The sequence below is a fragment of the Taudactylus pleione genome, unplaced genomic scaffold, assembly GCF_031769625.1.
Source record: "Taudactylus pleione unplaced genomic scaffold, aTauple2 ptg000742l, whole genome shotgun sequence".
NCBI classification, from domain to species: Eukaryota; Metazoa; Chordata; class Amphibia; order Anura; family Myobatrachidae; genus Taudactylus; species Taudactylus pleione.
The window spans coordinates 300,580-314,416 of NW_028285144.1; the positions used below are offsets into that span (position 1 = coordinate 300,580).

Below are 13,837 nucleotides of genomic sequence, written 5' to 3' on the forward strand. Positions count from 1 at the left end.
ACCAGATCTAGGAACTGGATATGATGGACTGGGGGCTTCACTATGGATCGCATCTGCGAATGCAATAGCGATTCCGCACTGGATGCGAGTGCTCGCTCTGAATGAGGGCGGCCGCATCTCTAAAAAGAGCAGGCCTCCTGGCCACTCGCTAAGCTGTGGGTGACCACCCACAGCTTTAGCGAGCGGCCAGGTTGATGGTCGCGATGATCAAGACCATTGGGGCTTGCGACGAGACCCTTGTGGTAGGGTCTCATCTGCCGCAAGCCCAAGAGAGCTTCCGGTTCTAATAGTGCCGGAAGCTCTCCCACTGACATCACTGGTGATGTCAGTGGGGCCGCCCACAAACGGCAGGCATTCGTTTGGGAACGCCTCCGTTTGTGAAACCACCCGCCACGCCTACAAAACAGGGCAAGCTGTCGATCATTGTAGTGAGTCCCGTAGCAAGAGAATTTCTCTCTTGCTCCGGCGCTTGCGTATGCGCAGTGCGGCCGCTGAGCGTGTGCAGAGCCCAACATTGACCCGCTTGCGAGCGCTCAAGCGATTGCAAGCGGGTCTGAATGAGACCCTCAGTTCAACTGCGATAGTATGCGAATCCATTGCACTACATAGGGACGCCCACCTTACCTTACACATATCCATAATGAGCATGGAGATGGCACTCCGCAGTCACTTGCTTACAGCGTGTCTCCTCAGCATTATGGCACACAAACTGCACGCCGAGTTCTCTCCAGAACAACAGTATGGGCGCAGCCATGTTGGACTCTGACATCTGACTCTCCACCACTCAGAGCGCTGCTCCCAGACCAGCTGATTGCAGCATCCAATCCCTGGGAATTCTCCCATATAAATTCAAGACCATCGGGCTTGCGACGAGACCCTTGCGGTAGGGTCTCGCTGCCGCAAGCCCTGGAGTGCTTTTGGCTCTATCAGAGCCAAAAGCACTCCCACTGACATCACTAGTGATGTCAGTGGGGCCGGCCCCAGATGGTAGGCGTTCCCATGGGAACACCTCCATCTGGGCAGCCACGCCCCCGGCACGCCCACCAAAGGGGGCATGCTGTCAATCACCATCGACAACACGCCCCCTTTGGTGCAAGACCCATAACGACGGCTTGGCCGTCGTTATTCGGGTCTCGCGCATGCGCACGATGGAGCCCTGCTGCCAGTCTCTGTATGATACTTAGCCTGCCCTGGTGCCAGTCTCTGTATGATACTTAGCCTGCCCTGCTGCCAGTCTCTGTATGATACTTAGCCTGCCCTGGTGCCAGTCTGTATGATACTTAGCCTGCCTTGGTGCCAGTCTCCGTATGATACTCAGCCTGCCCTGGTGCCAGTCTCCGTATGATACTCAGCCTGCCCTGCTGCCAGTCTCCGTATGATACTCAGCCTGCCCTGGTGCCAGTCTCCGTATGATACTCAGCCTGCCCTGGTGCCAGTCTCTGTATGATACTTAGCCTGCCCTGGTGCCAGTCTCTGTATGATACTTAGCCTGCCCTGCTGCCAGTCTCTGTATGATACTTAGCCTGCCTTGGTGCCAGTCTCTGTATGATACTTAGCCTGCCCTGGTTCCTCAGAATGTTATACAGTGTTTAGAAACTGTTGGGAAATAGGTGGAACCTGTGTATGGATTTTGCAATCAAACAGAGAACTCTGTATTATGCAGACTGAATGGAGCAATATATTGTACAGAGCCGCCAGACGCGTTGGATCAGGCCGCCACAATGCCAGGAAACACACTGAGATGTGATGTGATTGTTCCCTTTGTGTCTCCATGATAAGAGGAGCTTTGTGCAGTCGCTGCTGCTCAGGAATCCGGGATGAGCTGATAAGATGGGAATCGTTACACGTGTCTGATCCTTTCTGTGCTTATTCCCAATCGCCATCCATCCATTTGTCTCCTAAGAAGCCGGATCCCTGGGGTAATGATGGAAGGCTCAGACTCAGGGACAGTAACCTCCTTTCTTCTCTTTGCAGAACTGCTCAGTATATTGGAGTCAGCAGCATGATACAGATCCTCCAGAGCAGAACTATGGCTTCTGCCTCAGTAAGTGCGTCTCTCGGCAGGCACCATACGTGTCCTCATCATCCTTCTGTCACCATGCCCTGTACATGTAACGGAGGCAGCACTCACACGTATGTGATGTACAGAGATGTATGTGGGTTTCCAGGTGCTGTCAGTATAACCAGGTCCGGCAGCAGATGTGACGGCACCAGGTTCCCTGTAAGAACCGGTGGGCGGTAGTTTCCTGGGACCCTGATAGCCTGTGACATTCAGGCCCTTATTGCATGTTGTTGTGTTGCCTCCCGTGAGACAGGAAACCCCCCCCTAATTCCCCATCTCCTGCATCTTGTTACATTATCTGAGATTTGCACGCAGCTCATTCATTCCCCGGCCCCCACTGACAGTTATTGTACATCAGCACTGCTTTCTAGCCTTATATTAATCATGTTGTCACTCCTCTCAGCACAATAATAGGGATGGTACGAGATCCTGGCGGTCGGGATGCTGACTGTCAGAATACTGACAGCGGCTTCCTGACAGTCACAATCCAAACAGGATTAAGCCTAACCCTCCCCCTAACCCTAATAATTACCATCGGTATGTCAGCGGTTGCGATGCCGGCGCCAGGATTTTAACTGTTGTCGGGTTTCCAGAGATGGTATTCGGACCGCCGTCATCCAGACCGCCGGGATGCCAACTACATCCCCCTACAATAGGCAGGCTTCTCACTATAACCGGGAATCAGGTTTTTATTTTGTAGTCCTCCCAAGGTTTTTGCCCCATGTTCAGGTCAGTCTGTACACACGTTTATCAGGTCAGTCCGTACACACCTTTATCAGGTCAGTCCGTACACGCCTTTATCGGGTCAGTCCGTACACGCCTTTATCGGGTCAGTCCGTACACGCCTTTATCGGGTCAGTCCGTACACGCCTTTATCGGGTCAGTCCGTACACACGTTTATCGGGTCAGACTGTGAACACCTTTATCGGGTCAGCCCGTGCACGCCTTTATCGGGTCAGCCCGTGCACGCCTTTATCGGGTCAGCCCATGCACGCCTTTATCGGGTCAGCCCGTGCACGCCATTATCGGGTCAGCCCGTGCTCGCCTTTATCGGGTCAGCCCATGCACGCCTTTATCGGGTCAGCCCGTGCACGCCATTATCGGGTCAGCCCGTGCTCGCCTTTATCGGGTCAGCCCATGCACGCCTTTATCGGGTCAGCCCATGCACGCCTTTATCGGGTCAGCCCGTGCACACATTTGGCAGTTTATTGGGAGAAATATATTTTTTCATTTTTATATTACAGGTAAGAATGAAGGCAATGGCACTACATAGAACTCTGTACATGGGCAGGCTATGAGATAAGACCCACTTAGTTGGGTTACTTAGGAACAGCGCACATGGCCTAGGAGCTGTCAGCGGCGTCCCAGTTCCTGTAACAGCGCAACATGAATGTAACCAGGATGTAAATGTAATTCTGAGTGCAATAAGGTCCAGCGGGCCTGGACCTTATTGCACAATCATATATACAGATATGCTATATACATATTCACATTCATATCCTTGTACAGTCATATCCTGCTCCATGAAAGGGTTAAACCACTGATGCATAGATCAATCTCACATACAATGCATTCTCCACCCAGAGGGCACTGGTGACATCTATGTATAGGGGAGAAGACGTGGGGAATGGTGGGTAAATATAAAAGTTAGGCTAATAGGGATCAGTGATCCATCAGTAGAACAGGCACAAGATCAGCAATCATATACACAGCATGTGACAGACCATGGACATGGAGTAAAAGTGCTTTATGTGTTTATGTCCCTAAAGTTGAGCAGTATAATATGTGTGTTTATTCCACCTATTGTCCATAAGGATCAGTAATCCCTATTACCTCTCCTGTATGTGCAAGCGTCACTCTCCATGTGTGTACATACTGGTACAGACCCCTGATCCGTGCATAATGCTGTATTTATTACCCCCTCTCCTTCCGCTGTTCACCTCCTGTTCTGTGTGATGCTCTTTATGACGCGTTTCTGGCTCGGCAGGGGCAGGCAGAATAAAACAGCCCAGCTTGTTATGGAACCAGGGATCGTGGCATTTTTGGACATACAGTATGGTCCTAAAAGGTAATAGCCAGCGAGTAATGCGCAGCGTCAGAACCATGTTGGTTTTGCCATTAAAAAAAAAATAAAAAATTGCACCTTTAAATCTCCAGGAGATTACTGCAGAAATATTGCCACTGCCAGCGACTCGCAGGCTATTCCATTTGTGTCTTTGTTACATGACGTTCTATCAGAATGTTTATCTAATATAACAGAACAATGATCTGATATTGTACCGGAAGCAACGCTCTGGGGAACAAACTACAATATTGCTATACTCAGGTTGGAACTTAGAACATGCTCTTCACAGTCCAAAAAGTTTCACCACCGTTATGTCCAGAAAAGTCTCCGTTCACTAATTATCACCAAGTTCTTCCATCCAGCCGTATCGCTGCTATGGCTGAGGCCGGTATCTCCTGGGCTTAGATGAGCGGCAGAAGCTCATTGGTGAGTGCGTAACGTTTCCCGTTCCAGAGAAAAGAGATGGGATTGCCAGCATTAGACCCACTGGTGAATTCAAAGCAAGGACTCATCTCAAACGCCAGCGATGATTTGACAAGTCCGACGCCTCCGCTCTTCTTTGGGGCCGGGTGGTAAACTCGCCCGTTTTCCGGTAACATCACTAACTTCTCAGGCTCGAATCTGACCACGAGCTTGTCTCCTCCACCACAGTATGACAGCTGCTGGGCTCCTGAGCGCTCATCCCCCAGTAGGTGGGTGAAGACGACCGGGCGATCGTCACAGCGGACGTAATTCCTTTCCCTGCCGCAGGGGGACATGTAAGGGAAATGTTCCTCGTGCCGACCACTCTTATTCCTCTGGACTTGCTTGAAGAAAAACACTAGAAACTGTTTATCTGGAAAACATACAATAATAGGTAAATAATGGGGCATGAGCAGGACGTCCAGGGCTGATGGCGGGAGTACAGGGAACAATTGTTCACATTCAGAAAGTGAATCACCTTCTCTCCATCTGTGCCATCAGATGATAATGGGTGTGATATATGTTGAAGACATTCATTATGTCGATATGAGTATGTCAACATGGTTGTGATGTTAAACAAAAGTAGAAGTGCTAGCGCTACGAGATAAACTGTGATTTGATAAACGACTAGATGTTAATAATATTATTGATTATGGTTTTCTTACACTGGGACGTATGTGAATAAAGATAAATGGTGAATGTTAATCAGGGTGTAATCCACCTATTAAACTTAAACTGAAGGGTGGGTGTTCTTATGACAAGGTCTATTGTCCTGCTGTGATCCACCTAATAAACTGTGGGGTGGGCGTTCTTATAATGAAGATTAATGTCCTGGAAATATATATAATATATGGGGCCTGGGTTTGCAATAACTTTAGGCAGGATGTTCTTATACAGCCAGTTGTCAGTACTTCTATTGAAAGTCACTGATGAGGTTCTCCAAACAACTAATTCCCTTCATCCACTGGTATATTTCAGTCTCTGACTCACCTCCTCAGACGTCACCCATATGAGGAAAAGAGAGAAACCGGAGCATCAGGTGCAGGCATGCAATGGTGCTGGGATACAAGGTAGATTGTGCCAACTTACCCAGCTCCTGTCGCGAATTCACAGATTTGCCTGCAGTCCCTGCTCCACGGTCCAGTGTGTGCGGGTATAGGGGTGGGTGGTGGTCTGGCTAGACCATATATACACTATGAATGTGGATGTATGGGAATAAAACTGTATTTATTGCCTGTCTACACACCTAGGTGCTGCAAGTGGTACAGGTAATTTAAAAATGGCAGTAATCACGTATACATATATAGTATTGCCAATTATACAAGTTCAGGGGTATAAAGTCTGTAGGTGTTAGGTAGGTCCCCAACGCGTTTCGTCCCCTGTAGGGACTTTTTCAAGGGTAGGTGGTCTGGTGGGCACAATGCACTGCCTTAAATACCTTAATTTTGATCCACATGTGGTGTTCACCATGCTACTTCCGGTTCGCGGTAACCACTGTGCGCTGGTCCCGTCACTAGAGTGTGCTAAACCCTCTACATGGTGAGCTAACTGCGCATGCTCCATGCGCTAACTGCAGACACTTCATAACATAGTAAGGTGCGGTAGATCTAACTGTCTGTGCCACAGCGTGTGATGCAGCTACCTTGGTCTCCCCTGTCTCCATAATGTGGGCGGCCATTTTGGGTGGGATTTTTTTCTCATATTCAGTAACTATAGAACCGTGCTTCCCGTGAAGAGGCATTGTGTGCTGCAGGATAATTCCTTGTTCCCCAAATGGAATATCACATACAAATTACATGCACAAATGTTCCTATTTAATCAACCCTCCACATTGGTGGTGATATTACATGTACATTGTAAGGTTAATCTCTCTTACTGTAAAGCACCATTCTAGTTAAAGGGGCAGTGTAATTTTGTCCCTTATATCACCAAGCTAATCCTGACTGCACATTGTATTCTCTTTTTAGCTTACATATGTTTCACAGCTGTCATGCTGTATGGATGGATATTAATAAAATAAAATACCTCCTCATAGAAAATTTATTTTGACATAATGTACTCCATTGTTCAGTGTGCATCTAATATTCTGCCCAAATTATGACTAGATCTACTCCATTATGCAGTGTGCATCTAATTGTTGAAATAATAGTTGGGATTTTTTGTCATTAGTGGGCACCATTGGATTGTTTGATTCGTTGTGCCTTATATTCACAAAATAATTAGTATTACATTCCCTTCTCCTAACAAATTGATGACGGCTATATTTTGGGATTTCTTTAAGGGTCAATGTTTAGACCTTCTGGTTGGAGGGTTCTCATTTCAAATATCCACTGACTTTCTATTCTGTCGATTCTAGTTATGTGGTCCCCACCTCTCCAATTGGGTTCAACCTTCTCTAGTCCCATGAATGAAAGACCCTCTGGTTTGCACGCATGTACTAACCTGAAATGGTCTGAAACACTATTGCCTATAAATCATTTTATAATGTTGTTGATATGCTCATTAATTCTGATTTTAAGTCTATGTGTGGTCCTTCCAATGTACTGAAGTTGACACGGGCATTTAAGTACATATATAATATTGCAACTGTCACAGGTAATTGTGTCTTTAATCTTGTATTTCTTACCCGTTATGACCGATGTTATTTCTTTTGTGGGTGCCGTGCTTCTATACTTAAGTTGCTTACATGACCTACATCGGCCGCAGTGGTAAAAACCTGCATTTACCCTTTGCCCATCCAAGGTTTGTTGTCTCGAAGAGTTTTGTTTTGGTCTAATGTGATTCGTTACTACTTTCCTACCAATATCTGGTGCTTTTCGGAAAACTATATCTGGTTGATTAGGTAGTATATGGTGTAGTTTCTCATCCATATGTAATAAACCCCAGTGTTTTTTTACAATATTCTTCACCTTGAATGCAGACCCCGTGTAATTAGTTATAAGGTAGACCTTGTTTAGGTCTTCCTGTTGCTTTTTATCCTTGTATTCTAAAAGTGGTGCCCTCGGTTGTGTTAATGATCTAGTATAGGCCTTCTCTACATGGTTCATATCATATTGCTTTTCTTTAAATTGATCTTTTAAGCTATTACTTTGGTTCACAAAAATCTGTTAGGTTGGAACAATTCCTCCTGATCCGAGTGAATTGACTCATGGGGATGCTATTTAACCAATTGGGATGGTGATTGCTATCGGCCCTGATGTAACTATTCACATCCACCTGCTTGTGATGTGTTCTAGTGTGAATCTTATTGTCCTGGATGAAAATGTCCAGGTCCAAAAATTGGACCTGTTCTTTACTGAAATTGGTAGTAAAAACCAAACTACGGTCATTCGTATTAATGTAGGTCAGAAAATTTTCTAGCGATGCCTTGTTGCCTCGCCAGATGAATAGTACATCATCTATGTACCGTCGCCACAGGACCAAGCTTGCTCCAAGTTCGCAGGAGGACCAGATGTTATTGTCCTCCCAATGACTCATGAAGAGATTCGCGTAACTTGGAGCAAACTTGGTCCCCATGGCTGTCCCGCACCGTTGTAAATAGAATTCATCCCCAAACCACATGTAATTGTGGCTGAGGATGAACTCTATACCTTGGAGAATGAAAGTGGCCTGTTGTTGGTCCAATTCTGGGTCTTTATCCAGAAAGTATTTTATGCTATTTAGACCTTGAGTGTGGTTAATAACCGTATACAGCGACGTGACGTCGCTTGTGGCTAGCCACAACTCCTCGGTCCAATTAATGTCTTGCAATACATTGAGTACCTGAATCGTATCCCTCAAATGTGATCTTTGTTGTTTCACATATATCTGTAAAAATTGATCTATGTATTGGGACAGTGGTGCAGTTAGAGAATTGATCCCAGATGTTATTGGCCTTCCCGGTGGATTTGTTGAATCCTTGTGCAATTTCGGGAGATAATAGAACAAAGGGATCACGGGGTGGGGGTTATTTAGGAATTCAAACTCATGTTTCCTAAGGATCCCTATTCTCAAACCTTCTTTCAAAAATGTTGTTAACTCCCCATGGTATATCTTGGTGGGGTCCCCTTTTAATTTGGTATAGGTGTTGGTATCCCCTAGGATTCTCATGGCTTCTTTCTGATAGTCCTCTTGATTGAGAATAACAATTCCCCCCCCCCTTATCTGCCGGCTTGATGATTATTTTAGTGTCTTTCTTCAAATCATTGAGCGCTTTAATCTCTATTTTTGTCAGGTTGCATGTATTGCGTCTTGATTCAGTATTGATTTTATCGATATCGTTCATAACTGCCTTTTCAAAGGTATGGATATAAGGGCCTTTTAAATGACTTGGATTAAACTTTGACTGTGGTTTCAGTGTCGTGTGCCTGTATCTGTCACTATTCAGGTTATTATTAAAACTAGCTGGTTTATCCAAAAAAATATTTTTTTAAACTGAGTTTCCTGGTGAAATTCATTATGTCCATGTATGTTGCGAATTTATCAATCTTGTTACTGGGGCCGAATTTTAAACCTTTGCTGAGCACTGAGGTTTGAGTTGGTGTTAATGTTTTGCTACTTAGGTTAAAGATTCCTATTGGGTGTTTAGCATTGGATTGGGATCTTGATCTTTTTTGCACTTTTTTCCCTCCCCTACAGCCTCTTCTACCGTGTTTAGTTTCCTTTTTTGTGATAATGGGTTCCGGTTCTTTGAAATGGGTATTTGAGTCCCTAAGTCTAAAAAACTGTCCCCCCCCATCGAAAAATAAAAAAAAATAAAAAATTGAGGAAGATCACCATAAATCCTAAATATAACAAGTATTATACTGCAGGCACCCCGATATATAAGAAATTTAACCTAACCTACCAACAGTTTATGACTCGTATACATACAAAACCAACAGTGAACATTGAAGTGATTGATCTTCTTAACTTGAGCACTTATAGTGAGGATGATACGAATAGCTTTTCTATTCATTCCATTAAGGATTTAAGCCCAAATAAGGATCATTACACGAAAACTGTAAGACAGTCCTTCGAAAGAGGGTGGAGGGATTCATTAGCCCCGTAAGAGATCACTACAGAGGGGAATACCCCTATTACATTATCAAGTATCAACACGTCAGAGGCATTACTAAGTGCTGTACAGGAGGACCTCACATCAGCAAAAAGATGGGGGGGACAGTTTTTTAGACTTAGGGACTCAAATACCCATTTCAAAGAACCGGAACCCATTATCACAAAAAAGGAAACTAAACACGGTAGAAGAGGCTATAGGGGAGGGAAAAAAGTGCAAAAAAGATCAAGATCCCAATCCAATGCTAAACACCCAATAGGAATCTTTAACCTAAGTAGCAAAACATTAACACCAACTCAAACCTCAGTGCTCAGCAAAGGATTAAAATTCGCCCCAAGTAACAAGATTGATAAATTCGCAACATACATGGACATAAGGAATTTCACCAGGAAACTCAGTTTAAAAAAATATTTTTTGGATAAACCAGCTAGTTTGAATAATAACCTGAATAGTGACAGATACAGGCACACGACACTGAAACCACAGTCAAAGTTTAATCCAAGTCATTTAAAAGGCCCTTATATCCATACCTTTGAAAAGGCAGTTATGAACGATATCGATTAAATCAATACTGAATCAAGACGCAATACATGCAACCTGACAAAAATAGAGATTAAAGCGCTCAATGATTTGAAGAAAGACACTAAAATAGTCATCAAGCCGGCAGATAAGGGGGGGGGGGAATTGTTATTCTCAATCAAGAGGACTATCAGAAAGAAGCCATGAGAATCCTAGGGGATACCAACACCTATACCAAATTAAAAGGGGACCCCACCAAGATATACCATGAGGAGTTAACAGCATTTTTGAAAGAAGGTTTGAGATTACGGTTATTAACCACACTCAAGGTCTACATAGCATAAAATACTTTCTGGATAAAGACCCAGAATTGGACCAACAACAGGCCACTTTCATTCTCCAAGGTATAGAGTTCATCCTCAGCCACAATTACATGTGGTTTGGGGATGAATTCTATTTACAACGGTACGGGACAGCCATGGGGACCAAGTTTGCTCCAAGTTACGCAAATCTCTTCATGAGTCATTGGGAGGACAATAACATCTGGTCCTCCTGCGAACTTGGAGCAAGCTTGGTCCTGTGGCGATGGTACATAGATGATGTACTATTCATCTGGCGAGGCAACAAGGCATCGCTAGAAAATTTTCTGACCTACATTAATACGAATGACCGTAGTTTGGTTTTTACTACCAATTTCAGTAAAGAACAGGTCCAATTTTTGGACCTGGACATTTTCATCCAGGACAATAAGATTCACACTAGAACACATCACAAGCAGGTGGATGTGAATAGTTACATCAGGGCCGATAGCAATCACCATCCCAATTGGTTAAATAGCATCCCCATGAGTCAATTCACTCGGATCAGGAGGAATTGTTCCAACCTAACAGATTTTGTGAACCAAAGTAATAGCTTAAAAGATCAATTTAAAGAAAAGCAATATGATATGAACCATGTAGAGAAGGCCTATACTAGATCATTAACACAACCGAGGGCACCACTTTTAGAATACAAGGATAAAAAGCAACAGGAAGACCTAAACAAGGTCTACCTTATAACTAATTACACGGGGTCTGCATTCAAGGTGAAGAATATTGTAAAAAAACACTGGGGTTTATTACATATGGATAAGAAACTACACCATATACTACCTAATCAACCGGATATAGTTTTCCGAAAAGCACCAGATATTGGTAGGAAAGTAGTAACGAATCACATTAGACCAAAACAAAACTCTTCGAGACAACAAACCCTGGATGGGCAAAGGGTAAATGCAGGTTTTTACCACTGCGGCCGATGTAGGTCATGTAAACAACTTAAGTATAGAAGCACGGCACCCACAAAAGAAATAACATTGGTCATAATGGGTAAGAAATACAAGATTAAAGACACAATTACCTGTGACAGTTGCAATATTATATATGTACTTAAATGCCCGTGTCAACTTCAGTACATTGGAAGGACCACACGTAGTCTTAAAATCAGAATTAATGAGCATATCAACAACATTAAAAAAGGATTTATAGGCCATAGTGTTTCAGACCATTTCAGGTTAGTACATGCGTGCAAACCAGAGGGTCTTTCATTCATGGGACTAGAGAAGGTTGAATCCAATTGGAGAGGTGGGGACCACATAACTAGAATCGACAGAATAGAAAGTCGGTGGATATTTGAAATGAGAACCCTCCAACCAGAAGGTCTAAACATTGACCCTTAAAGAAATCCCAAAATATAGCCGTCATCAATTTGTTAGGAGAAGGGAATGTAATACTAATTATTTTGTGAATATAAGGCACAACGAATCAAACAATCCAATGGTGCCCACTAATGACAAAAAATCCCAACTATTATTTCAACAATTAGATGCACACTGCATAATGGAGTAGATCTAGTCATAATTTGGGCAGAATATTAGATGCACACTGAACAATGGAGTACATTAAGTCAAAATAAATTTTCTATGAGGAGGTATTTTATTTTATTAATATCCATCCATACAGCATGACAGCTGTGAAACATAGGTAAACTAAAAAGAGAATGCAATGTGCAGTCAGGATTAGCTGGGTGATATGGGGGACAAAATTACACTGCCCCTTTAACTAGAATGGTGCTTTACAGTAAGAGAGATTAACCTTACAATGTACATGTAATATCACCACCAATGTGGAGGGTTGATTAAATAGGAACATTTGTGCATGTAATTTGTATGTGATATTCCATTTGGGGAACAAGGAATTATCCTGCAGCACACAATGCCTCTTCACGGGAAGCACGGTTCTATAGTTACTGAATATGAGAAAAAAATCCCACCCAAAATGGCCGCCCACATTATGGAGACAGGGGAGACCAAGGTAGCTGCATCACACGCTGTGGCACAGACAGTTAGATCTACCGCACCTTACTATGTTATGAAGTGTCTGCAGTTAGCGCATGGAGCATGCGCAGTTAGCTCACCATGTAGAGGGTTTAGCACACTCTAGTGACGGGACCAGCGTACAGTGGTTACCGCGAACCGGAAGTAGCATGGTGAACACCACATGTGGATCAAAATTAAGGTATTTAAGGCAGTGCATTGTGCCCACCAGACCACCTACCTTTGAAAAAGTCCCTACAGGGGACGAAACGCGTTGGGGACCTACCTAACACCTACAGAATTTATACCCCTGAACTTGTATAATTGGCAATACTATATATGTATACGTGATTACTGCCATTTTTAAATTACCTGTACCACTTGCAGCACCTAGGTGTGTGGACAGGCAATAAATACAGTTTTATTCCCATACATCCACGTTCATAGTGTATATATGGTCTAGCCAGACCACCACCCACCCCTATACCCGCACACACTGGACCGTGGAGCAGGGACTGCAGGCGCATCTGTGAATTCGCGACAGGAGCTGGGTAAGTTGGCACAATCTACCTTGTATCACAGCACCATTGCATGCCTGCACCTGATGCTCCGGTTTCTCTCTTTTCCTCATATGGGTGACGTCTGAGGAGGTGAGTCAGAGACTGAAATATACCAGTGGATGAAGGGAATTAATTGTTTGGAGAACCTCATCAGTGACTTTCAATAGAAGTACTGACAACTGGCTGTATAAGAACATCCTGCCTAAAGTTATTGCAAACCCAGGCCCCATATATTATATATATTTCCAGGACATTAATCTTCATTATAAGAACGCCCACCCCACAGTTTATTAGGTGGATCACACCAGGACAATAGACCTTGTCATAAGAACACCCACCCTTAAGTTTAAGTTTAATAGGTGGATTACACCCTGATTAACATTCACCATTTATCTTTATTCACATACGTCCCAGTGTAAGAAAACCATAATCAATAATATTATTAACATCTAGTCGTTTATCAAATCACAGTTTATCTCGTAGCGCTAGCACTTCTGCTTTTGTTTATCATTTATCCATATGAGGTTGGGATACCTCCTTTGTGTCTAGCAGCTAGAGGTAAAACTACAATCCTATAGCGCGAACCACTAAAAAGCATGGTTGTGATGTTGACACCAAACATAATGGTCATGTCGAAGTTTAGTATGTCAACACTGATGTTATGTCAACATTGTTTAAATGTCTTTTTACTGTACTTCTGTCCCTAATCCTTATTGCTACCCTGACGCTAACCATAAACCAAACGGTATCATAACCTTAACGGTAACCCTAAACCCAACGA

The 13,837-nt window shown here is 43.9% G+C and overlaps 1 protein-coding gene across 1 annotated transcript in view; it reads right to left on the bottom strand.

Moving 5' to 3' along the window:
* Positions 1–3,085: 3,085 nt before the first annotated feature.
* CUNH8orf82 (chromosome unknown C8orf82 homolog) overlaps positions 3,086–13,837 on the bottom strand; it is a 75,103-nt gene continuing 64,351 nt past the window's right edge. The window contains exon 3 of the mRNA XM_088457167.1: positions 3,086–4,962. Within this exon, the coding sequence (XP_088313293.1) occupies positions 4,529–4,962 (434 nt within the window). The 3' untranslated portion in view covers positions 3,086–4,528. The remainder of the gene's footprint in view (positions 4,963–13,837) is intronic.